The 26,840-nt window shown below is 36.2% G+C and overlaps 1 protein-coding gene across 1 annotated transcript in view; it reads left to right on the forward strand.

Moving 5' to 3' along the window:
* The window catches only part of Camk4 (calcium/calmodulin dependent protein kinase IV), a 230,935-nt gene that overhangs the window by 118,708 nt on the left and 85,387 nt on the right, over positions 1 to 26,840 (forward strand). The window contains exon 2 of the mRNA XM_026391313.2: positions 1,046 to 1,124. Within this exon, the coding sequence (XP_026247098.1) occupies positions 1,046 to 1,124 (79 nt within the window). The remainder of the gene's footprint in view (positions 1 to 1,045; positions 1,125 to 26,840) is intronic.

Raw genomic sequence — 26,840 nt, forward strand, 5'->3', positions numbered from 1 at the left:
TAAATGTAAAAAAAAGTAAATTTCATATTTATTGTCACTTGTTTTATTTCTAGAACACTTTATTTTGTGTATATGTCCTTTCTTACCAAAGATCTTTAAAAATAGTAACACTTTTCTTGGCCATTGGTAAATAGAACCCACTAGAGCCGACTTCTCTTGGCTATATGAAAAGTTTATTGTGCTTAGATAGCTAGATATGTGTTTGATTTTTATAAACCTTTGTGCCCACCTAGAATTTCAGAACCATAGGACTGAATATATCACAAGAGGGCCTTTGGCTTGCTCTTCAAAGTCTGAGAGGTTTACTTCAAGCTGATCTTATTTTAAGATACTTCCAGATATTCTCCTTCTGAAGTTGAAACTTAGCCTGTTTGGTCTGTACTTCTCTTTTTGTCTGTTTCTCTTACTCTCTTGCTTTGTGTGTGGAGTGGGAACGTTGGTACCACACTGTCCTGCTTTTTAATGCTCTTTTTTTAGCAACCTTACAAATATAGGAAGATAGCTGTTACATTCTTCCCTATCATTCTCCTTAATAGGTTAAAAAAAAAAAATAAAGAGCAAGGGGTAGGTGGTTCTCCAGCTCCCTTGCCAAGTAACAGAAATGCACTGTTAGAACACTTACAAAAGTCCTGAACTGAAACCCCTCCCTGAAGTCATACAGCTTATTTTTACTCAACAGGTACCTTTAGGCACTCTAGGATTCTGATTTGGATGGGTGTTCTTCAAAAATTATGTTTACCGGAGGACGGGATTTACTTGCGTGCCTACTGAATGAAGCAGCCCTGTTGTTTGTTACTGGTGTAGAGAAGGGGTGAGAGGAAAAAAGGGTCTAAAAAGAGCAGTCTAAAAACCTAGAATTTTCTAAACAAAATGTATTCAATTGTGGAAAAAAAAGTACTCTTAACATATAGGGCCCGTGTATAGTGGAACTTATAAACACTTGTCGTTTAAGAGGGTAACTGTAAGAGACACTTATTTTCAAATTTATCCCTTTAATTCATGTCCAAAGCATAACATTTTCTTTTTTGTCTTTTTCCCCCTCAAGGGGTGCTACATCCATTGTGTACAGATGCAAACAGAAGGGGACCCAGAAGCCTTATGCTCTCAAAGTGTTAAAGAAAACAGTAAGTTTATTTCATTATATAATAGCATCTCTGGGGGACCTGTGACCTGGAGCAGTCAGGAACCTGACTCAAAAGACTAAGGGGCCAGGGAGCTGCTTTGTGCAGCTGACGGGTGTGACTCCTGAAGGGCAGAGAGCAAGCCAAGTTGATCGTGGTCTGATGGAATCCTCATGGCTCTCTGAAAGCCACGGGATGTTGCAGTGAATGTGGTCTCTGGGGAGAACTGTGCAAAGGAGATGCATGAGAGCTGGTAGGGAAGCCTGGCTTTCTATACCAGACGTGGTCTGGGAGATGTACATACATAGATGGCACATTTTAACATTTCCATATTAGAGTCACACTTTGATATCCTAGAGAAGCTTGCCATTTATAAGAAGCTGAAATGAAACACAGATATCTGTGTTTGTGAAAGGAGTCATCAGATTCTAATTTGTCTTAACTTTCAATGGCTGGGTTTGTATTTGGAAAAGAAAGAAGGATTTGTTTGAGTTTATTCTCAAATGATAGGCAAGCTGGAAGAGGCAAAGTGTCTGAGGTTTTTCATCGCTAATAAGTAAGAAATGTAGCAGGTGAGATTCCAAAATAAGTGCAGGCACCTGTGTAATAGTCTGTCCCCAAGAGAGAAGTGTGTAGATTTAATCCTTCATTTACACTCTGTATCCTTAAGTAGTTTCTACTCAAAAATCCATAAAGGCCAAGGTACTCTTTACAACCACATTCTTCCTTATTCAAATTTTATGTGGACAAATATGTGAACTAGGTATACATACACATTATATATATTTCTGAAAACTTATTCACAAAGTTTACTGAGGAGAGAAATGTCATATATTTTGAAGTCAAATATTACCTTTTTTTTAGGTCAAGAAATTTTTTCCTTTAAAGGCAGCTTAGTATCACCAGTTGTTTATATATTGTCCAGCACAGGGAAATTTTAGAACTTCGTATAATGAATAGCATAATGGCATAGGATTTCCAGTCAAGTGGAAATAGAATAACATTTTGAAACAATCTGTTAGAATTTAAAGCCATATCAAAATAACAACAACAAAAAACCCCTAGTTTAATCAAAGTAGGTAATAATTCAGAGGCAATTGCTACTAGTAAACTCTATGTTATGAAAATTCTGTTTGGAGTAGATAATTATACAAGTTAATATTTACAAGGTTTAGAATTTTCCTTTAGTTATATAATTTATCTGAGTGAAAGATTACTTAAAAATTTATGGAAAAGAATGTCCTATTAAATATCTACTTGTTATGAAAACAAATTGTGCTTTATCAGTAGTTTATACAAAATATCATTAAACTGAGTTCTATCTTTTGTTGATCAAAAACATTGTTGGTAAAATTTGTGTGTGTGTTGTTTTGTGTTTTACTTTTTTAGCTGAAAACATTTTATGAAGGGATAGATATTTGAAAATCAAGGAAATAAACACCAGAAATTACTTGTGAATGCTCAAGAATCCCAAAGAACAAAAAGGCAGGTTTAGAGAATAGTGATTTATGTCAACAACCTTTGGAGTAAGAGATAGGTAAAGATGTTTGGTAAGCTCCTGACTCATATTAATTGAAAAAAATACAGCCGTGGTTCACCCTTACTTTCCTTCTTTCCACCTCTGTTGTGAAAATATCTTCCTCAAAAGACAAGCAGGAAGAGAATGTGGACGGGAACCAAGTGTCAGATGGAGCTGTAAGGCAGATGTTGTCAAACACAGTTACTGCTTGTGCCAAATGGAATGAGAAAAAAAAAATCCCCTGGAGGAACCTTAGCTTTGAATGTAAATGAGATAGAATCCCCAGTATTGTCTTCTAGGATAAACTGTGCACAGCGATGTGCAAATGAGAGAGAGAGCAGGCAAAACCTTGCCCAACGATTGCCTCTAGTGTTTAATTCTAAATGGGTCATGGAGACGGAAACTTCCTTAGCTAAATGAAATGAATGGACTCTGAAAAGCTATTTATAGAGGGAAAGTCATGCAGGGGAAATATTTTCCTAGACAATTCCACAATGGGTTTGCTGCTGAAGATGAAAAGGGGTTTGGGGAAACTTAAATTATTTATGTATCCATCTATTGAGTTGAATATAATACAGTTTTGTCTATTAATTCATTTTCGCCCTATGAAAATGGCTTATATATTTGCATATTATATATTTATATATAATATCTATTTTATATGTAATATATAAATATATATTATTTTCTCATTAATTTTATATATTATATAAATATTTAAACATATTTATATATCCATATAATATTATACATATATGTATATTTAGTTGTAGTTAGACATAGTTATCTTTTATTTATTTATTTATTTGTTTGTTTATTTTTTATGTGGTGCTGAGGATTGAACCCAGTGCTAGCTAGGTGAGCACTCTACTACTGAGCCACAATCCCAGCCCCGAAAATAGCAATTTTATGTGATTCACTTAAAACTAATAGGACCACTATATTATTTAAGTCTGGGTTCTGAAGAACTCATTGTATGCCTACACCTAAACCTAATAGGCCGGAATCTTAATCTTAGTCTGCCTTCCTCCATCTGCTATCTCTCTCTCTCTCTCTCTCTCTCTCTCTCTCTCTCTCTCTCTCTCTCTCTCTTTTTCTCTCTCTCTATCTTAGTTTCCCAAGAGTAGCATAGCAAAAAAACTACAAACAATATGAATGTATCCTCTCACAGTTCTGGATGCTAGAAATCCAAAGCCAAAGTGTTGGTAGGGTTCATTTCTTGTTCCATGTCCCTCACCTGGCTTCTGAAGAGAGACAGCAATCCTTGGTATTCCATCAGTCTGATCTCTGCCTCCCTCCCCTATCATGTGGCCATCTTCTTTCTATGTGTCTTCCTCTGAATGTCTGTGTCCAAATCTTGCTCTTCTTATAAGGTACCTGTACAATTGAGTTAGAGACCTATTCTATTGCAGCATGACCCTATCTCAACAACTTACATCTACAATAACACAATTTCCAAGTAAATTCACACTCAGAGGTACTGGCAGTTAAGGTGATATATATTTTTGAGGCAGAAACAATTCTACCCATAGTACTATCCTTCAAGCAGGACCTCTAAGGTGAATTTCAAAATGTTACCTTCAATATGTTATATGGAGATGAGTAAAACACATCATATTCAAAAGTTAATTAACCTGAGAAATCTCATCCCATTTGTGGTAATAAAGTTAATGTAAAAGTTTTCCTCCCTCTTCCCTTCTCCCTATATTGGGGATCAAACCTAGGACCTCTTGCATGCTAGGCAAGTGCTCTTCCACTAAGTTACACCCCCACCCCTCCTATCTTTTTTAAAGTTAATTCTTTGATAATGTTAATTGCCTTTCTCGGGATCTATTTGAGTACTTTTTTAATGAGAGTTAACCTAAATTTTGATAAATTTACCAATATTAAATTTCTTTCTCACAGCTTAATATTTTAGGAAGTTTTGGGTTACACTAGCAATAATGGACTTATTTTCCATTTGATAAAAAAAGAGAACTCATCTTTGAGAATCAGTTAGTCTCTCAAATGTCTAGGTGACAGAAAATGCCATGACTTATCTATAAGAATATAAATCAAAGCACTGGTTTCACATGGAAAATCATGTTATTGATTCTTTCCTTTCCTGAGAAGAAGCTTTTTCGTTTGAATCCATCCCATTTATTGTTTCTTGATTTTACTTGCGTTTTAGGAGTCTTGCTAAGGAAGTCAGTTCCTAAGTCTACAGAGGTGAAGATTTGGGCCGAATTTTTCTTCTTTTAGTCATAGGATCTATGTTCTAATGTCTAAGATTTTGATCCACTTTAGGTTGAGTTTTATCCTCATTTATTTGCAAAGATTTAACTTCATCATCAGGGGAATGAAAATCAAAACCACTATGAGATGTCACTTTACTCTTGTTAGGGCAGCTATTATCCAAAAGAAAGTTGCAAGGTAATTATTTAAGATAGGACACATGCATTGGTGGTCAGGTACAGGATGGAGTTAATACTGATAATAAACATGAATCAATTTTCATATTAGACAACTGGGCATTTTCACTAAAAAAAAAAAAAACAAACAATCCTTGTGAGAAATTAACATGTAAAAACAATAAGAAAAATGTGTTTGTGTTAATATTTATTTTATATATGGATATTACATGATGTACTTTATATATAGATACATTTGAAAGAATTAGAATACATTAAAATACATATCCGTCAGCATCATATGATTTGCTTTCAAATTATTCAACAACAAAAAGTATGTTATGTATGAGTGTAGGAACATATGGGAAGATGAAAAGGGAAAAAAATGTGGCAAATTATTTAATATAGGACAGTGTAATTTTAACGTTTCAGTATGTATGAACATTCTCATAATGAAAAGTATGGAGAAAAACAACAGACTTAACAGTGAGATCATCTTCAAATAACTGAACATTTTTGAACATTCTTTTTTTTGCCATTCAGGAATAATTTCAAGATCTTGCAGCCTCTTAATGTTATGATAAATATCAGTGACTATTATAGATTTATTAAAGTGCCAGAAAATAGAAAATGAAAGGTAACCATTATTTTATTATACTGGAAAGCCTGGACATTTCCTGTAACAATACCCATTTGTCTCATTGCATCATTGGTGTGAATAATTTTGAAAGCTGTAAGTTAAACAAGAGAGGAAAATAGATTGAAGTGCTCTTTTGGTTGGTTGGTTATTTTCCCACTTAAAGACTTATAGTGAGGAAGTTGCCAAATCACAAGTGTGTGGCACTGAATATCTCCTGCACAAAGATGGCCTGTTTTTCCACTTTTTATATTGAAATATTACAAATTCACAGGAAGTGCCATTTTTGTTGCTCATATATAACTTCATTGTCTCAGACATATGACCAATGGGCTTGCAATTAATTATCAGTGGAATTTTTACTATGCACTTTGTAAACTGTGAATCAAGTGTGAAGGAAACAGAGCTATCTTTTCTCCTTCGTGCATAAGTTTTGTCTTCATTTAATATGATGTTTAGAAGACACTAGCATTCAGTCTACAGCAATTGCCAACCTGCCAAGCACAGACAGCCTTAATGATATAGGAACAAGTGCCATCAGTGAGGGAAACCATCAGCCCCTGTCTTACAATTTGACAATAAATGGCCAACAGATATTTATGCAAAAATTTAAATTCACCAATCATCAGGAGAATGGAAATCAAAACCATTATGAGATGTCACCTTGTTAGGGCACCTATTATCCAAAAGTCAAAAGACACCAAGGGCTGTAGGGGATGTGAAGAAAAGGAAAGCATTAGTCAGGAATGTAAATTGTTAACAGTCATTACAGAAAACAATATGGAGATTCCTCAAAAAATTAAAAACAGTTTCCATATGATCTCTCAATACCAAATCTGAAGGAAACAAAATCAATACATGAAGAGGTACTTGCCCTCCTATGTCCACTATAGAATGGTTCACAAAAACTAAGATCTAGAGACAACTTAGTCTATGAACTGATGAATGAATAGAGAAAATGTGGCATATATAATGGAATCTACAGTCTTAAAAAGGAAGGATATCCTGCCTTTTTCAACAGCCCCAGAAAGCATTATGCTAAGTGAAATATGCTAGGCACAGAGAGGCAAATACTGCATGATCTCACTTACATGTGCAATCTAAAAAGCTTGAACTCATAGAAAAGGAGAGTAGAAGACTATGGAAGGGAGAGAGAGACATTACCCAAAATGTCCAGACTTTCATTTATAAGATGAATTAGAGACCTCATCGATAACATAGTGTCCAGAGTAAATAGTAATATATATTTGATATTTGCTCTAAGAATGGATATTAAATATTCTTCCCACCATAAAAAAGTACTTATGTGAGGTGATAGATATGTTAATTAGCTTGATTGTGATAACCATTTCACAATGTATATGCAAATATCACATTGTATACCATAAATAAACATAATTTTATTTTATTTTATTTTTATTTTTTTTAATATTTATTTTTTAGTTCTCGGCGGACACAACATCTTTGTTGGTATGTGGTGCTGAGGATCGAACCCGGGCCGCACGCATGCCAGGCGAGCGCGCTACCGCCTGAGCCACATCCCCAGCCCAATATACATAATTTTAAAAATTAATTTATTCATTTATTCTAATTAAGTATATATGCCATCAAAATGCATCTTGATTCATTGTACACAATTGCAGCACAACTTTTCATTTCTCTGGTCATACACAATGTAGTGTCACACCATACGTGTAGTCATACATGTACACAGGATAATGATGTTCATCTCATCCCACCATCTTTCCTGACCCCATGCATCCTCCCAACCCTCCCTCCCCTTTGCCCAGTCAAAGTTCCTCCATTTTCCCCATGCCCTCCCCCAATATTATGGATCAGCATCCAATTATCAGAGAAAACGTTCGGCCTTTGGTTTTTTGGGATTGGCTTACTTCACTTAGCATTATATTCTCCAGTCCATTCATTTACCTGCAAATGCCATGATTTCATTCTCTTTTAATTCAGAATAATATTCCATTGTGTATATATACCACATTTTCTTTATCCATTTATCTATTGAAGGGTATCTAGATTGGTTCCACAATTTAGCTATTGTGAATTGTGCTGCTATAAATATTGATGTGGCTATGTTACTATAGTATGCTAACTTTAAGTCCTTTGGGTATAGACCAAGGAGTGGGATAGCTGGGTCAAATGGTGGTTCCATTCCAAGTTTTCTAAGGAATCTCCACACTGCTTTCCAGAGTGGTTGTACCAATTTGCAGTCCCACCAGCAATGTATGAGTGTGCCTCCCCACTGCCCCATCCTTACCAACATTTATTGTTGTCTGTATTCTTGATAACTGTAATTCTGACTGGTGTGAGATGAAATCTTAGAGTAGTTTTGAAATTCACTTCTCTAATCACTAGAAATGTTGGACATTTTTCATATATTTGTTGATTGATTGTATATCTTCTTCTGAGAAGTGTCTGTTCAGCTCCTTAGCCCATTTACTGATTGTGTTTTTTTTTTTTTTTTGGTGTTAAGTTTTTTGGAGTTCTTTATATATTATACTGGAGATAAGTACTCTATCTGATATATGTGTGGCAAAAATTTGCTCCCAAAATATAGGCTCTCTCTTCACCTCATTGATTGTTACTTTTGCTGAGAAGTTTTTAGTTTGAATCTATCTCATTTATTGATTATTGATTTTATTTCTTGTGACTTAGGAGTCTTGTTAAGGAAGTCGGGGCCCAATCTGATGTAATGAGGATTTGGGCCTACTTTTTCCTCTATTAGGCACAGAGTCTCTGGTCTAATTCCTCGGTTCTTGGTCCACTTTGAGTTGAGTTTTATGTATGGTGAGAGATAGGGGTTTAATTTCATTTTGCTGTATGTGGTTTTCCAGTTTTCCCAGCACCATTTATTGAAGAGGCTATCTTTTCTCCAATATATGTTTTTGGTGCCTTTGTCTAGTATAAGATAACTGTATTTATGTGTGTTTTTCTCTGTGTCTTCTATTCTGTACCATTGGTCTACATGTCTATTTTGGTTTCAATACCATGCCATTTTTGTTACTATAGCTTTGTAGTATACTTGAGTAAAGTCTGGTATTGTGATGCTTCCTGCTTCACTCTTTTTGCTAAGAATTGCTTTGGCCATTCTGAGTGTCTTATTTTTCCAAATGAATTTCATGATTGCTTTTTTCTATTTCTAAAAGGAATGATGTTGGGATTTTAATTGGAATCACATTGAATCTGTATAGCACTTTGAGTAGTATGGCCATTTTGACAATATTAATTCTGCATATCCAAAAGCATGGGAGATCTTTCCATCTTCTAAGGTCTTCAATTTCTTTCTTTAGTGTTGTGTAATTTTTATTGTAGAAGTCTTTCACCTGTCAGATTGATTCCCAAGTATTTAATTTTTTTTGAGGCTATGTGAATGGGTAGTTTTCCTAAATTCTCTTTCAGAGAATTCATCACTGATGTATAGAAATGTATTTGATTTATGGGTGTTGATTTTTAATTCATTCATTAATTCTAGAAGTTTTCTGGTGGAGTTTTTTGGGTCTTATAAGTACAGAATCATATCATCAACAAATAATGATAGTTTGAGTTCTTCTTTTCCTTTTCATATCCGTTTATTTTCTTTCATCTGTCTAATTGTTCTGGCTAGAATTTCAAGGACTCTGTTGAATAGAAGTGGTAAAAAAAAAAGGCATCCCTGTCTTGTTCCATTTTTAGAGGGAATGCTTCCAATTATTCTCCATTTAGAATGATGTTGGGCTTGGGTTTAGCATAGATAGCTTTTACAATGTTGAGGTATGTTCCTACTCTCCCTAGTTTTTCCAGGGTTTTGAACGTGAAAGGGTGCTATATTTTGTCAACTGCTTTCTTTGCATCCATTGATATAATCATATGATTCTTATTTTTAAGTCTATTGATGTGATGTATTACATTTATTGATTTTCGTGTTGAACCATCCTTGTATTCCTGGAATGAACCCCACTTGATCATGGTGCACTATTTTTTAAATATGTTTTTGTATGCAATTTGCCAGAATTTTATTAAGAATTTTTACATCAATGTTCATCAGAGATATTGGTCTGAAATTTTCTTTTCTTGATGTGTCTGTGCCTGGTTTTGGTATCAGGATGCTACTAGCTTCACAGAATGAGTTTGGAAGGGTTCTCTCCTTTTCTGTTTCATGGCATAATTTGAGGAGTATTGGTATTAATTCTTCTTTGTAGGTCTTGTAGAACTCAGCTGTGAATCCATTTGGTCCCAGGCTTTTCTTGGTTGGTAGACTTTTGATGATATCTTCTGTTTCCTTGCTTAAAATTGATCTGTTTAAATTGTGTATGTCCTCTTTTTCTTTTTTTTTGAGAGAGAGAGAGAGAGAGAGAGAGAGAGAGAGAGAGAGAGAGAGAGAGAATTTTAATATTTATTTTTTTAGTTTTCGGCAGACAACATCTTTGTTTATATGTGGTGCTGAGGATTGAACCCGGGCCGCACGCATGCCAGGCGAGCGCACTACCACTTGAGCCACATCCCCAGCCCCTGTGTATGTCCTCTTGACTCAGTTTGGGTTGATCATATGCCTCTAGAAATTTGTTGGTGTCTTTGAGGTTTTCTATTTTACTGGAGTATAAACTTTCAAAATAGTTTCTAATTGTCTTCCATATTTCAATAGTGTTCTGTCATGATATTTTTTTTCATCATGGATTTTAGTAATTTGAGTTTTCTCTCTCCTTCTTTTCATTAGGGTGGCTAAGGGTTTGTCGATTTTATTTATTTTTTCAAAGAACCAGCTTTCCATTTGGTCAATTTTTTGAATTGCCTCTTTTGTTTCAATTTCATTTTTTTCTGCCCTAATTTTAATTATTTCCTGTCTTCTATTACTTTTGGTGTTGGTTTGCTCTTCTTTTTCTAGGGCTTTGAGATGTAATATCAGGTGGTTTATTTATTGACTTTTTCTTCTTTTAATGAATGAGCTTAATGCAATGAACTTTCCTCTTAGCACTGTCTTCATAGTGTCCCAGAGATTTTGGTAAGTTGTATTGGAGTTCTAATTTACCTCTAAGAATTTTATCTCTTCTCTAATGTCTTCTGTTATCCATGTGTCATTCAATAGCATATTGTTTAATCTCTAGGTGTTGGAGTAGCCTCTATTTTTATTTTATTGTTGATTTCTAATTTCATTCCATTGCAGGGTAGTATCTCTTGTTTTGTATTGCTAAGTGTTGCTTTGTGGCATAGCATATGGTTTATTTTGGAGAAGGATTCATATGCTGCTGAGAAGCAAGTGTATTCACTTGTTGATGAATGGAATATTCTATATACATTTGTTAAGTCTAAATTATTGATTGTGTTATTGAGTTCTATAGTTTTTTTGTTTAGTTTTTCTTGTGTTGTATTATTGTGTTGTGGTCTATTTGGTTCTTGTAGTTGAGAATGGTTTGTTTGATATACATAGATGGCCCATTGTTTGGGGCATAGATTTTTATGATTGTTATGTCTTATTGATGTATGAATCCCTTAAGGAATATGAAATGCTAGCTTTGGTCTGAAGTCCACTTTATCGGATATGAGGATGGAAACCCCTGCTTGTTTATGTGGTCTATATGAGTGGTATTTTTTTTCATCCTTTCACCTTCAGTCTGTGGATGTCTTTTCCTGTGAGATGAGACTCTTGAAGGCAGCATATTGTTGGGTCTTTTTTTTTTTTAATTCAATCTGTCTACATCATTTAAGTGATGAGTTTAGGCCATTCACTTTCAGAGTTATTATTGAAATATGATATGTATTACCAGACATTTTGGTTTATTTTTGGTTTTAACTTGACTTGGTTTCTCCTTTGATTGGCCTTTCCTTTAGTGTAGTTCCTCCCTTTGCTGATTTTTATTGTTGTTTTTTCATTTCCTCCTTCTGGAATATTTTGCTAAGAATGCTCTGTAGTGCAGGCTTTCTCACTGTAAATTCTTTTAACTTTTGTTTATTATGAAAGGGTTTTATTTTGTCATAAAATATGAATCTTAATTTGCTGGATATAAAATTTTTGGTTGGCATCTATTTTCTTTCAGAGCTTGGTATATGTTGTTCCAGGATCTCCTGGCTTTGAGGGTCTATGTTGAAAAATCTGCTGAAATCTGCTGAGACCTTACAATGGCTTTGGGATGCCTGATTGGAGATCCCCCTATACGTGATCTGATTCTTCTCTCTTGGAGCCTTTAAGATTCTGTATGCTAGGCATTTTCATTATAATGTGCCTTGGTATAGATCTGTTGTAATTTTGTACATTTGATGTACTGTAAGCTTCTTGTATTTGATTTTCCAGTTCATTCTCATGTTTGGGAAATTTTCTGATATTATTTTATTGAAGAGATTGTGCATTCCTTTGGTTTGAATCCCTGTGCCTTCTTCTATCCCAGTAAATCTTAGATTTGGTCTTTTGATGCTATCCCATAATTCTTGGATATTCTGTTCATGGTTTCTTACCATCTTCACTGTGTGGTTAACTTCATTTTCAAAAATGTATATTTTGTCCTCATTATCTGATGTTCTGTCTTCCAAGTCATCTAGTCTGTTGGTGATGCTTTCTTTTGAGGTTTTTATGTGTTTTTTTTTTTTAGTTTGGTTATTGTTTTCTTCATTTCAAGAATTTCTGATTTATTTTCAGAATCTCTATCTCTTTCTTGAAGTAATCTTTTGATACCTGTATTTGCTCCTTTATCTCTTTGTTGGTGTGATCAATAGTGGCCTATATTTGCTCTCCTATCTCTTTGTTGGAGTGATCAAGTATTGCCTATAGTTTTTCACTTAGGTCATTCTTTAACTCACAGATCATTTTAACTATTTACATTCTTAACTCTTTCTGTGACATTTCATCAACTGCACTTTCCATGGATTCTATTACTGTATTATCTTGGTTTGTTTGGGGCACTTTTTCCCTTGTTTTTTTCATGTTGTCTATGTGTCTTCCTTTCTTGCAGTACAGATCTGAGGTTTACAGTTTCTACCCTATAATCTTGTAGTGTCCCTGTATATTACCTGTACCTCACCTTGGTGTTGGGCTTCCCAGGCCAAGGTGGTGTCTCATAATGGATGCTACTACAACTAAATGTGGTTGCGGCAAGAGTGGAGGTAACTAAAAATAGCAGTAGGGGTGTCCCAAGATAGATGCAGCCACTTTCAAAGATGAGACTGAAAGAGTGGACTTTACAATGTCTTTGGAATATCTGATTAGAGATGCAACTGCCTCCAGGCCCTGTCTGTTATGCCAAGATGGAGGCTACTGTGTGGGGAGAGTTATGGCGATGGCTGCAGTATCCCAAAATAGAGGTGGGTTAGGCCTGGGCTCCTGGGTGGGTTTGTGGGGCAGTGCAGGGCCTGACCTGGGCCTGGGCCCCACCACAGGTCAGCAGGGATGATATAGGCCTGGGCCTGGACTCCAGCGTGGGTCTGCTGGTCGGTGGGGCAATATACATAAGTTTTTATTTGTCAACTATACCTCATAAATGCTGTGAAATTTTAAAATAAATACATAAGTTACAAAATAAATTGGACTCCTTCTGAGAGAGAAGAGGAAGTGTGTCTACTCTCTAGCTTTGTGAGTAGGAACCTCCAACCTCCTTAGGGAGAGCCTCTATACTTCATCACTAACCCTCAACTGCAGAGATTTCAGGGATGGAAGATGGAGGTTTTCTCTCTTTCTGCCTAACCTTTGGTAAGACAGAAAACTGAACATGAATCATTCATTTTGTACATATGAGAGATGGATGCTTCAATCTGGTTAAAGATATGCTTCTATTATATACTGCAGTTAGCTACTTTCAACCACTTGTTTGCGTGCTCTGGAAGTACAGACAAAGTCACTTTGGTCAATGATAGACAGGAGAATAATAAATCACCAGCTCAAATAGACTTTTGGGGGCCCATTTGAGATCTCAGAACACATTAAGGAAAGTAGCTTGCAGATAACAAGTGAAGTGTAACTTCTTCAAGTGTTTATCAGTTGGAACCTATTGGTTTTCGTAGGGACTATTGAGCCAGGTTTCCTGGAAGAGGAACAGGGATATTTTTGTTCAGTTTGTAACAAGTATACGTCTATTAAAGGAAGAAGGTGGCAGAGTAGCATGTTTAAATCTTGGCCTGGTTTGTATGCTTTACCTTCTGATGGTCCACTTAGAAGTCTGAACATTCTTGTAGAAAGCTCATTGTTATGAGTTTGTTTGCTTTTTTTGTTTTTGATGTAAACATTGCTGGAATTATAATCCTGCTTGCTTATCCATTTTCTCATATATTGAACCCTCATATTTCATTGCTGCTGCCTTTAAAAAAATAAATAAACACTGTAATCCAGAGACAAGCTGATGGGGTGGGGGGAGGGATCAAACAGTTCTTTGTGCTATTGAACAAAAGATAAACACATGTGAAAAGTGAACACATTTGGCTGAAACCATCTGCTTGAATTACCACATTTAACTCCTGGTACTTTGACAAGCCATGTGTGGTTGGCACTAAAATGATCTCCACCATCTAATGAAGTCAAAGAAGCAGAAAAAGGACGTGTGTAATCAGAGGGAGAAACTTCTCAGGGAGCTGAGTAGGAAAATGGCTTGTGCCCAAAGGGAGAGCCCAGGGCAGTGGGACGGTAGATAGGAACTCAGGGTCATGACATGAGAACTTGGAGTGCTGCACAGTGAGCCACAACCCGCAATGCTGGGAGATAAAGTAGGAAGGTGACCTGTCAGTCTCAATATTCACAGCTTAGTGAGCAGTGGGAAAGCTATAATCCTAGTGTTAGCAGAGAAAAATATTTTAAGAAATTTTGAGTTATATATTTCTTTATAATACAGAGATAAATGGTAGTAAGAGCTATACCCATCCACACAATAAAAGAAAAGAGAAGGAAGGTTAAGAAGAGGTCAAGTCATGAAACTTCAAAGCCATTAATTTGCTAAAGGAGGAAAAAATAATGAGTATGTACCAAGGGATATTAATTAGAAGATATCCAAATAGTTTTCAAGATTGAATTAATTTTCAATTCTTTTTTAATTAAGCATTCTCAAACAGCCATATGTCACTTCAGTAGTTTCAACAGTGAAGAAGTATAATGCTAAATAAGAATAAAGCCCACATTAATTAGTAAGCCCAGTATACTATCCTCTTTCACATTAGTGCAGAATTCTCTGGGGGAGTATTTTATTTATGGGAATTTTAGAAAACTGACTCTCCAAAGTGCACATGGCATTTAGAATGGAACCCAAGTCTTGTGAGTCTCCGAACTGGTCCTTTCTTATTTATGCCATGAAGGCCCTTAATGGGAAAAAGATGTCAGGAATAATCTTGACCCAAGATTTGGAGCTGCAACTAGATGTTGCTCCTTGCCAAGCTGATAAATCATGACAAGCCTTTATTGACACAGACTTAGGGAAGCCGAACTCAGCTTCTATGCCCCACTGTGAAACAAGGGCAAATAATATTTTCTATGGGCCAAGAATACAAGCAACATATTTTTTTTTCTCCAAATTCTGTAAGAACTTTAGTTTAATGAGTCTTCTCATACAATATTAACTGTGATAGTTTGGATATCATTTGTCCTCAATGGCTCACATGATAAAATCTTGGTTCCTAATGCTACGGGGTAGGTGAGAGGTGGGGGCTATAGGAGATGATTAGGTCATGGAGACACCATCATTGACAGGGATTAATGTAGTTCCCACAGAACCAAGTTAGTTGTCTCCAGAGTAGGCTGTTATAAAATGAGGCTACCCCACACACTTGGTATTTATATGTAAAAAATAAAATACCTGTGTGCTTGTGGAAAAAAGCTTTATCTTATTTCCTACTTTTTCTGGACAATTAGGACCTTCTTCCAATACCCTGGTAATTATTGCACAAGGATATGAAAAACTTCCTTTTAAAAATGGGGTATTTAAAATGGGGTTCCTTTTCCACTTTTCTACCATGTTGACATCACCCAGAAGCCCTAACGAGGATTCTGGCACCATGCCTTTTGGACCTTCCAATTCCCAGAATCATGAGCCAAATAAATTTCTTTACTTTATGAAGTACTCGGTTTCAGGTGTTCTGTTATAGCAACACAAAATGAACAAATTTTAACAAATTTTATAAATTAACAAATGAAATAACAACAACAGGGTACCATGAGATATACAAATTTTACACAGGTATTGAAATGAGTCCCTTAACTCTTTGTCTTAACAGTAGATGGTATTCAGTTATGTCCACAAGCTGTGTACATCAGGATTCAATTTCCCCTCTGTAGAAAATGTCTAACACAGGGTAAATTCAGCTAATGTTGCTTATATTTATCTCTACTTCAGAAGTCTGAAAAATGTATCAAATGGATATTTATATCCATTTATTTTTTCTCACACCATACCAAGCTGTCACTTGTAATATTTTTTTCCGAGATTTGGGGATCAGAATAGTCTAGAACTGTTTCTTCCATCATGGCATCAGAGCATATTGAGTGTTCTCATCAATTTCAAGGTGCAGTATACATAATAAAGTATTATGTTGTAAGTGGCACCTTTTATTGATAAGTAAAAGTATATGCAAGATTACTACTTTTAAATTTTTATCATATTTTTAAGGGGGAAGTGGGTGAGTAACAAGTCAAAACTAAACTTCCATCTAAACACATAAAAACGGCAAAAGTATACTGTATTTATTATGACAATTAAAATTGGGGGGTCTAGGGAAGAATAGGTAGAAGAGAGTGAAGGGAGGGCAGGGAATATGGGCAAAGAAAGGCTAGTAGAAGGAATCAGGCATTATTACCCTATGCAATATATGACTACAAGACTAGTGTGATTCTACATCATGTACAACCAGAAGAATGAGAAATTATACTCCTGTATGTATAATGTACCAGAGTACATTCTACTATCTTGTATAATTAACTGAACAAATTATAAAGAGGAAATGGAAAAGAATTTGAAATATATATATCTTCCTGAACCTGGTACCCCTGAGAATCATGGGGGGAAATACTTCAAATTTCTAGTCAAAGATTCCTTAGTTTCTTCTGGTTCAAATGTAATTCTTTAGGGTAAATATTGAGTCTAAGTTCTCTCTAAAAGCTGTGTCTCCATTGCCCTGTTCTTCAATGGCCTGTGCATTCAGAAAAAGTCTTAGGGCCAGGAGTGTGTTCTCCTTAAAGAGGCCCCACTCCAGGACTGTCACCAGAGGACACCTGTAGCTACAGATTGCTCAGCACAGATCAGAGGCTTCACCAGCTGTGTGAGAGAGGCAAAAAAAAAAAAAAAAAAAAACAAAAAAACCCTGACATACACTCCAGCACCAAACCATCCAAGCAGCCCAAAATCAGAGATCAGACCAGTTATATGTATTACAGGCCCCTTGGCCTCTGCCTCCTCGAATCCTGATGGTCTACAAAAGTATGAGAAAGGGAGAAGTGATGGGGTATTAACATGAAATGTGTGCATACCTACCCAAACACTTACATGAAACTTTTAAACCTTGAGTCCTGTAATGCAGAGGAGATTAAGGATGTGCTAATGAGAGCATTTGAGGGTATGCATATCATTGCATGGAAAGAGATGCTGAGAAGTACTGAGCTGGTGCACTTTCATTTCTGATTTCTGGAAGTAACTGGCCTTTTCAAGAATACTCAAACTTTGGTATTTACTCAAGGTTTTGATGCCTACTCAGCAAGGAAGACAAATCCAGACTTTCACAGCTAGGAAGAACATATGACTATGGAATAATGTTGTCAATGAATTTTTGCCCTCAAACCTTAAATCCTTAAAAATCTCTCTAGAGATCTCTTTCTGACTCCAGCCCTGAAGAATGATTATATACTTTTCATTCAGCATTGTTTGCTTGTGTATTTTCTGGTAATGAATAGCTCTAGAAGAATCACTTAAAAGCCCTTTTTCTTCAATAGCCCATTTTTAAAAGGAAGTTTTTCATATCCTTGTGCAATAATTACCAGGATATTGGAAGAAGGTCTTAATTGCCCAGAAAAAGTAGGAAATAAGCTAAAACTTGTTTTCCACAAGCACACAGGTATTTTATTTTTTACATATAAATACTCTTGGTAAAGAATTTAATCCTAAAATGAAATTGAAGAATCTTAAAATGCTAATAATTCCAGGCATATTCTTTATTATTATTATTTAATAGGTTATAAAGTCATAAGCTTTTTGAATATAATTAATTACTTTGTTTTATAACTAATAGCTAATTACTTGGTTTGAAGAATCAATAAAAAGATCAAAAGGATATCTCAGGGCTGTCAGAAGTGTAAAGGTCTCTCTCTTACTTCAGATACATTGGGAATCATGCAACTGAATCATCATTTGACTGAAGAATATAAAATGGAAACTAAATTGTGTGGTATGCATGACTTCCTGATAATTTAAGAAGCATTTTGGAAAGTATTATCTTGACCATATGAAAATTACTGGAAGGTACTAAGAAGAAAGTATGGTTTTGTTAGAACCAGAATTTAACCACAGCATAGCTGATATCCTGATTCATAATCAACAGAAGAGTAATTTTGGTGGTCAGTGATAACCAGAAAACATAAGAAATGGTCTTAAAGCTTTCCTGAAAATTAAACAAAACAATGCAACATTTATCCCATTCCTCAGAAAAGGTGAGGGAAGGTAGTTACTTAATGCAAATGGCATCTGTTTCTCTGTTTGATTACCATCAGTCTAGAAGATTCTGTTGGTCTATAGTTTAGGATTTTGATTCAGTTATCTTCTACTTTGTGGTGGCTTCTTTGGCATGAAATAGGAAACTGGAAACAGAACATGCTTACCTTTTAAATGCCATCTGAGGTTAGGCACTGACATGTTCTTATCATCTACATGGACCAGGAAATTTCACACATGTGCTCATTTAATCCTTATAACGATAACAATAGATGGTTGTAATTAGAATCCTTATTTTACACATGATGAGGTTGAAGTAATCTTTACATAGATTAAGGGAACTTATAAAGAACTCTTAATAGCCAGCCATAGAATTGAATATTTAAAAATATACACCCAAGGATGTTCATTACAGAATTATTCATATTAATAACAAATTGAAAAGAATCATAAATGTCCGACATTTGGGTTAGGCATTGATGCCACTGAATCCCCCAGAAACTCTCTGGTAATCTGCTTATAAATATTAAGTATCCATAAAATTTTATGATGTGTTTTGTGAAAAAGTAGCAAATCACATTTTCCTTTTAAAGTTTTAAAAGCTGGAAGGAAATAAAACACTGATGATCAGCTGTGTTACAATGGTGGATATGCTTCTCATTTTTATATATTTATTTACTTATTTTTATTTTATGGACATGATACCTTTATCTTATTTATTTTTATGTGGTGTTAAGGATCTAACCTAGTGCCTTACATGTGCTAGGCAAGTGCTCTACCACTGAGCCACACCCTAGCCCATCATTTTATTTTTAAAACATGCTATCATATATACATATATATATGACTCATATGTAGGTTATGTATACATGGATGATAGGTTTGTTTTCTTCTAGCTCTGACAACATAAGACTTAAGAAATAATTTGAAGGCTTAATATCACTTCTCCTTTGCTCACAGGATATATGTGTCCTTTTTGAGATGATCTGACCATGCTGGTGCTGGCATCTTCTTGGGAGATATGGAGAGTTGGTACCCAGCAAAGCTCTGCGCCCCTGCAAGACACAGAGACAAAACAAAGAATCCATAGCTACATCCCTAGAACTCTCTACTTACTGAAGACACAGAGCTTCTTTAGGGAGGGATAATACATTCTAATTCTGTTACAATTTTCTTTTCTCTATAAATTCATTTTAATTTAATCACTTGTGGGTTGTTTTGATGCAAACATGATCACTCTAAGTGAAGACCATATAAGTTGTTCAAAGAAAAAGAGCAGGACTCCTTTCTGGCAACAATAAAAGTTCTACATTCCGCAATGGGTGAGGGCAACAGGCAGGAATTTCAGTATCTACTCCAATTGATTTATAAAATCAGAAACTTCACGTGAGAGTCTATGAATTACATTCTTAGAATGCCCCTCACTTACCTTGGGAGAACTCAAATGTAGATAAGTAGTGGAGTAACTCTTTGAGCTTCATAATTTGGAAACCATAAGCAACTCAGGTTCCAGATAGATATTCAGTTCTGGCTGCAAGATAGGCATTCTCCACTTCATCAGTGTCAATGGCATGAAAAAAATGTCAGATAGTCCCCAAATGACAGGATGAGAACTGAATAACAAATTTTGATTTCATCTAACTAAAGGTCTATGTTGTACCAGGATATCTTTTTTTTTTTTTTTGAACCACTAACCTTTTGCATCTAACCACGATTTCCCTTACATTATTCCTCCATTCAACAAATTACTATACACTGAGATTGGGTAAATAATGCTGGAGATTCCAATGTGTAAAAATAGATAAGACTCTGTCATAAAGCTTATACTCTGGTGGGAACAAAATATAATGAAATAGTAATTAAATGACAACATAGAGTTTTCTAAATGTTTAAATAAAACAAAATGGTATGGTTCATGGCTTATGAGTGCAGCTACTTTTGATGGATGGCCAGGAAAGGCAACTCAGTGAACTGAGTGCAGAAGAAAAACTGGAGGAACAGGAAATAGCCAGTGCAGTGGCATTGAAACCTGGTCTAGGAGTTGAATTGCCTGTGTAGGGAGGAAAATGACATCAGACCCATAGAGTGAGACCAAGCCAGCCTGCATTTAATGGCACATGGTAGTGTTTAAATTTATTCTAAGCACAGTGGGACACCCACTGTGACATGATCTGATTTACATTTTAAAGACATCATTCAGGCTGCTGTGGCGGAGGGACTGATTCTAAAGGGTAACAATCAAAGCAGAGAAACAAGAAATATTATAGAGCTGCTGCAGCCTTTAAAATATAAGAAAAGCCAGACCAGAATAGTGATAAGAGAATAAGCAATTTTATTTCTTTCACTCCCAAGTGAGAAAGTGGAGAAAGAATGCTTCATTTTCATTGGAGGGGAACTGACACATGCTTTGGACGCAGAAGGGAGTGATGAGGGATTGAGAAAGGAGGTCTTTTTAAAATGAGAAACATAGATCAGGGTTACCTCCATGTATTCTCAATTCACGGGAGAGATGCAGAGACAAAAGAAGCTAGAGAAAGGGGTGCTGTGTAAATACCTGAAGGCCTTTTCTCTTTCTATATCAGGTTTCCTTTCTTTTCTTCCTCCCTTTGCTAAGCAAACCTGATTCTAGTAAGTCTAGCGTCATCCAGATCTTTTGTATAATCTTGGTTCTGCCTGTTCTCTCCCAGGAAGCTTAAGGCTGTTTCATTCACTGTCAAATAAAAGACTATTCCCTGTGAAGAGGCTGTCCAGCATCTGTAAGCATGAGGGTTTGTACTGAGGATCTAAGTAAGAAGGAGCAGAGGTGACTTCCTTTGGAGGAGTCGCCCTGCTCTGCAGCTGCCTGTATTACAGAGGCTTCAAGTTCTCAAATATGGATGCTTTTCTTTCTGGATTAAACTTCTTAAAGATATTCTCATCTGGTTGCAATTCTAGTCCAATCCTTGGCTTGTTCCTCTACTGAAAAGCTCTGCTTTTCTTCTTTGGGTTTTCCTAATGTCTTAGAGTCTGCAGAGAGTAGGAGGTGGTTAGTAACAGAAGTATCAAAAAACATTAAATTTCACAATTTTCAAAGCCAAGATTACTTGATTGAAATGCTTTTTTAGAGTCTGTCTTCTCATACTGATCACAACAAAGTTTTCTTCATGCTAGACAGTGATAAATGTAAAATAGGGTACTGGTTTCCCTTACAACCTACGCCTACCTCCTGCCCCTGTCAATCTACCTACCTACCTCTTCTGTGTAGCTGCATCTTCCCTTTTCTTCTAAGTGAGACCAAACTCACACGGAAAGGTATGGGAGATGAAAGACAACTAAATGCAAAGTGGAAGACCACAAGAGGAAATTCTCCTGGTTTCTTCAAAGATGGTCAGTGAGCTGGAACAAAAGAAAAGGAAGAACAGCAGCAGAGTTTGGTACAATGCACTCCTCCCTAATCTTCCTCGCCTTGTTGAAAAACAATTTTATTGTTCCCATTTATCAGCCCAAAAGCTTTATACTTCTCCTTCTCTTACATCCCATAGATGACCCATCTTTTAATTCTATGACTCTTCCTTAAAAAAATGTCCATTCACCAACCTAGATACCCTCCAATAGATGAATGGATAAAGAAACTGTGGTGTATATATACACAATGGAATATTACTCATCATTAAAAGAGAATAAAATCAGGGCATTTGCAGGTAAATGGATGGAGTTGGAGAATACCATGATAAATGAAGTAATCCAATCCCCAAAAACCAAAGGCCAAATATTCTCTAAAATAAATGGATGCTGATCTATAATGGGGGCACGGCATGGTAAAAATGGAAGAAATTTGATTGGGCAAAGGGGAGGGGGAGGGGATATGGGGGCAGAAAAGATGGTGGAATGAGATGAACATCATTACCCTAGGTACATGTATGATTGCACAAATGATGTAACGCTACATCATGGACAACCAGAGAAATGAAAAGTTGTGCTGCAGTTGTGTACCGTGAACCAAAATGCCTTATGCTGTCATATATACCTAATTAAAATAAATTAATTAATTTGAAAAAAAATTAGGAAAATGAAAAAAAAATGTCCCTCATTGCTTCTACCTGGGCTTGCCCAGACTCCCTTCATCTCTCCCCTGAATAACTTCCACAGCCTACTGTTGTCTCCTTGAATTTACTCTCCTCATCAGATGACCTCACTTCTATAAGGGCTGGAGTATCCTTTTAAAACTTAAGATCATATAATTCTTCTCTCCAAACTTCTGACTGTGCCCGACTCCTCTCATACTAAAATACAGACTTCTAACCATGGTCAACATGGTGTTTTATGCCCATGAAGAGCCTCTGCTATCATCTGCTACTTCCCTCCTCCAGCACTTTGTCCTGGCTAAACTGACCTAGCTGTCAGTGGCTCCAGGCCCTAGTCACAGCTAAGAGCCTTTCTTACAGTTTTTGTTTCTCTATCTCTACCCATATAGCTGTCACATGTTACTTTATCAGAAAGAGATTCACTGACTCTCCAACTCAGGTGGTACCTTTCACTACTCTGTTTCCTTTACCTTGCCTTGTTTTGTTTCCTTTCTATATAGTACTTACCAACTTTGGATTTTTCATTTATTTATTTGTTCAGGGCCAGAAGTCTATTTTATTCTCATGCCCAAAATAGCATCTGTACATGATGGGTGCATATTTGTTAAATAAATTGATAAAACCAACAGAATACAGCACATATAGATTGACAAATGATTGATGAGAAGATAATGTTTTCCCTGGATTATTTATACCCTCTCAGTGATTTGGAAGCAAGAGCATGAGAAGGGGATGAAACCATAAGGGTGTTCCAAAAGTTAGAGAAGAGAAGGTAAAAAATGTTCTATTGCAGAGTGCTGGAGGTAAGCGCCTCTTAAGACTTGAGGTCGTAAATTTAAAATGGTACCAGCCAACATGATTACCACATTTTCTTTCAGCCACTGCAGCTCAGGCCCAGACATAGAGTAAAAGTGGAGTTTAACCAAATCAGGGGATTTGTATGGGAAGTATAACAGAGAGAAAAGGCGGAGAAGTTGGGGTATGTGAAGAGCAGTGCTTATACTAATGAACCATGGAATCTAAGCTAAGTAAGAGCTGCTAAGATAGGAAATAGAAATCAGAATGTGTAATGTTTGCAGTCAAGAATTTTGAGATGGTTCAGTTGATGGTAATCATGAAATTTGAGATGTGACCAAGGAAATAGGTTGCTAAGGGAAATCAGAGGTAGATAGACCTAAGAGGAATCAAGTAAGTGCTAAAGAAACTGAGGCAAGAATGTCCAGTGAATCATCACATGGTGGTTGAGGTTATTGGGAATGATGATAGTAATTGTTGGGATAGAGATATATGGGATAAAATCCTCAATGTAGGTATGAGTGACATGAACATAGCAATATGACTAAAACAGGGAGAAGATGATGAAGGTCTTATTGGCTGATTGTAGACATTTTTTTAAAATGTTATTTTTACAGGGAGAAGGGAGTAGAAATGATTGGGACATAGCGACAATGAGCAAGAAGGACATTTATTGGATACCTCCAGATACTGTGGTATATTTCCTACTGGGACAAAAAGAGATCAGTTCTTGAGATGGTGTAAGAAGTAACACCGTCATGACCTGCCCAGATTGCTATTAGACCAAGAAGATGAAGGGAATAATCAGGCTTGGTTAGAATTCTGTAGTTACTGAAGGTACTCATTTCATATAAGAAAACTTATTTGTATGTGTTCCACATTTGGTTTTTACATTTTCAAACAGCAATTCTAAGTTTTCAAATCCTTGTAGACTAGAACTGTCAGTCTTGAATTGAACACAACTTCAGTTGTCAAGTCTTTTCACCAAGCATGTTAGTGTCAACATATGCTTCTTGAGTGTCAAAATCAGGGAGCTAAATTAAGCAGAACCTATGCAGAAGAGAATCATTGTGAAAGCTGAAAGACTAGATTGTTTATTTAACCATTAGTAATTTATGTTCTGCCTGGTCTCATAAAGGATGTGAGAAGCACAATTCTGTACTTCCCATCACGTTCTCTGTGCATCATTCAAACCAAAAACAAGCCAAAGGAGGAGGATGGAGAGATATGGTCCCAGATCCTCCAGGGAAAATTAAATGAGGCTAGGATTTTATGCAGAAGTGCTGCTGTATTTGACTGAAACATTTCAAGCAAGAACAAAGGCTGAGAATGTAGAAGCTCAGTGCGCTTGCCAGGCATGCAGGAGGCCCAGGATTTGATCTCCAGAACTTGGGCGGGGGCAGGGAGAAGAAGAACAACAGCAGCCCTAGTGACATAGGTCATCCCAGCTTGTCAAAAGGATTTTAAGTTAAGGAGCTTACATCAAGGCTGCATTTAAGAAAGCCAATGTCATTGGCTTGGTGGCACCTGCCTATAATCCCAAGAGCTCAGGAGGCTGAGGCAGAAAGATTTCAAGTTTAAAGCCAGACTCAGCAAGTTAGTAAGGTCCTAAGCAACTTAGCAAGACCCTATCTAAAACTAAAAAATAATAATAAAAAGGGCTGGTGACATGTCTCAGTGGTTAAGTACCTCTGGGTTAAATCTCAAATAAATAAATAATATATGCCAAATGGCTCAAGTGCTGCCTAAATCTGGTGTTATATTTATATTCCTCCTTTTCTCCAGTTCATTCATCACTCTCTACAGCCAGCATTCCCACCATGCAAGTTATTTAAGTTCTAAGTTGTTTCTTCTTTACATATTTTTCAATCCTTCCTCTTCTTTTCAATAATCTCAGCACCAGCACAACAATGCATTAACTGTGAATCTTTTTTTTTTGGGGGGGGGGATACCAGGGGTTGAACTCAGGGGCACTTGACTGCCAAGCTACATACCCAGCCCTATTCGTATTTTATTCAGAGACAGTGTCTCACTGAATTGCTTAGTGCCTTGCTTTTGCTGAGGCTAGCTTTGAATTCGTGATCCTCTTGCCTCAGCCTAGGATTACAGGTGTGCAACACCACACATGGCTTCATTAACAGTGAATCTTAATGAAGGGTTCATATCTGATAAGCCCCATTCAATGATGGAAACTTTTTTGTAGTTTTATTCTAAGATTATATTTTTTATCCACTTCTTTCTATTTCACCTCTACTATCAGAATAGATACAAAATTGGGATTTCTTTCAGTATTACAAATCTTGAGTTCCATAAAGTTTTGAAACTGTAGAACTCTGTATAATTTCCTTTATTAATTTTTTCTTGTACAATCTTCAAAAAGTATGTTTAATATTAAAAGTATATCAGAAATGTTAAGTGAAGTTAGCCAATCCTAAAAAAACAAATGCCGAATGTTTTCTCTGATATAAGGAGGCTGACTTATAATGGGGTAGGGAGGGGGACCATGGGAGGAATAGATGAATTCTAGATAGGGAAGAAGGGTGGGAGGGAAAGGCAGGGAGCAGGGGATTAGCAAGGATGGTGGAATGTGATGGACATCATTATCCAAAGTACATGTATGAAGACATGAATTGAGTGTCAACATACTTTATATACAAACAGATATGAAAAATTGTAGTATATATGTGTAATAAGAATTGTAATGTATTCTGCCATTTATTTTTTTAAAATCAATTAAAAAAAAGAAAAAAGAAATAAAAGTATTGTGTCCAACTACAGCTATAAAAATATTTTTAAAAAAGTATATCAGAAACCCTTAATATTGGCTGTTTCAACAGTGACTTTACAACAATGAAAGAAGATATTTCTTTGAATTCTTAAGGTAGTTTAAGTAGAGGAGGTAAAATAAATCACTGTAGAAAAATCCCATGTGCCCAAGTTATTTGATGATTATTAATTTCATGTTGGCAATTAGAGTAACGATAAAGAATGTCAGTGGGAGACAAAACTCCTTCTGATAAGCAGTAAAACATTATAAATTAGAAAAGCATGAGGGCAGTGCCACTGCTGTCAATCTACTTTATCTGGTATCAGAAACTCCAGAATGCTCTGTGATTGGACAAAATTGTTATGGGCCTCCTCAGAGTCTGCCCACCTGCTACCCAAGCTGGTAGATGGGGCTGGGGTGAAGGAGGGCAAGAACGGCCTTTGAGCACTTCAGGCACCAAGACACACCTGAAATTTCTGGATCTTCCAGCCTCTTTTGGATTTGACTGAGTCTGCCAAAGAAAATGCATATGCACCCCAGGAGTATGGAAAAGTTAACCTGTGAGTCCAAATTTCACCAGTTGGAAATAGGAGGAGGTTCTTGGGCAGTTAAGCTCCTTTCCCTTCCTCCTTCTCTTGGGCTGCTTTAAAGGATGGTGGCATGGGACAGCTCTGTGGTGAAGAGCTGTGTGCTAATTGGATATTATTGCCTGATGACCTGCAGGATATCTTTACAACTCATTGTGACACAGTAACCACTATGCTGACTACATTTTGGTACCTCCTACCTTTGGGCACTTCCATTTTTCCTCTCACTGAAAATGGGTTTGTACCTCTCAAATATAACATTGGAATGTTGCCCCATGTCTGTTTCCTTGGGAACCTGTTCTATATATCCCCTAAGTTTTAGTAAAATTTTTGTAAAATTCATTTTTAGAATTGAAATTTATTA

Source organism: Urocitellus parryii, chromosome 1 (genome assembly GCF_045843805.1).
Source record: "Urocitellus parryii isolate mUroPar1 chromosome 1, mUroPar1.hap1, whole genome shotgun sequence".
Lineage (NCBI taxonomy): Eukaryota > Metazoa > Chordata > Mammalia > Rodentia > Sciuridae > Urocitellus > Urocitellus parryii.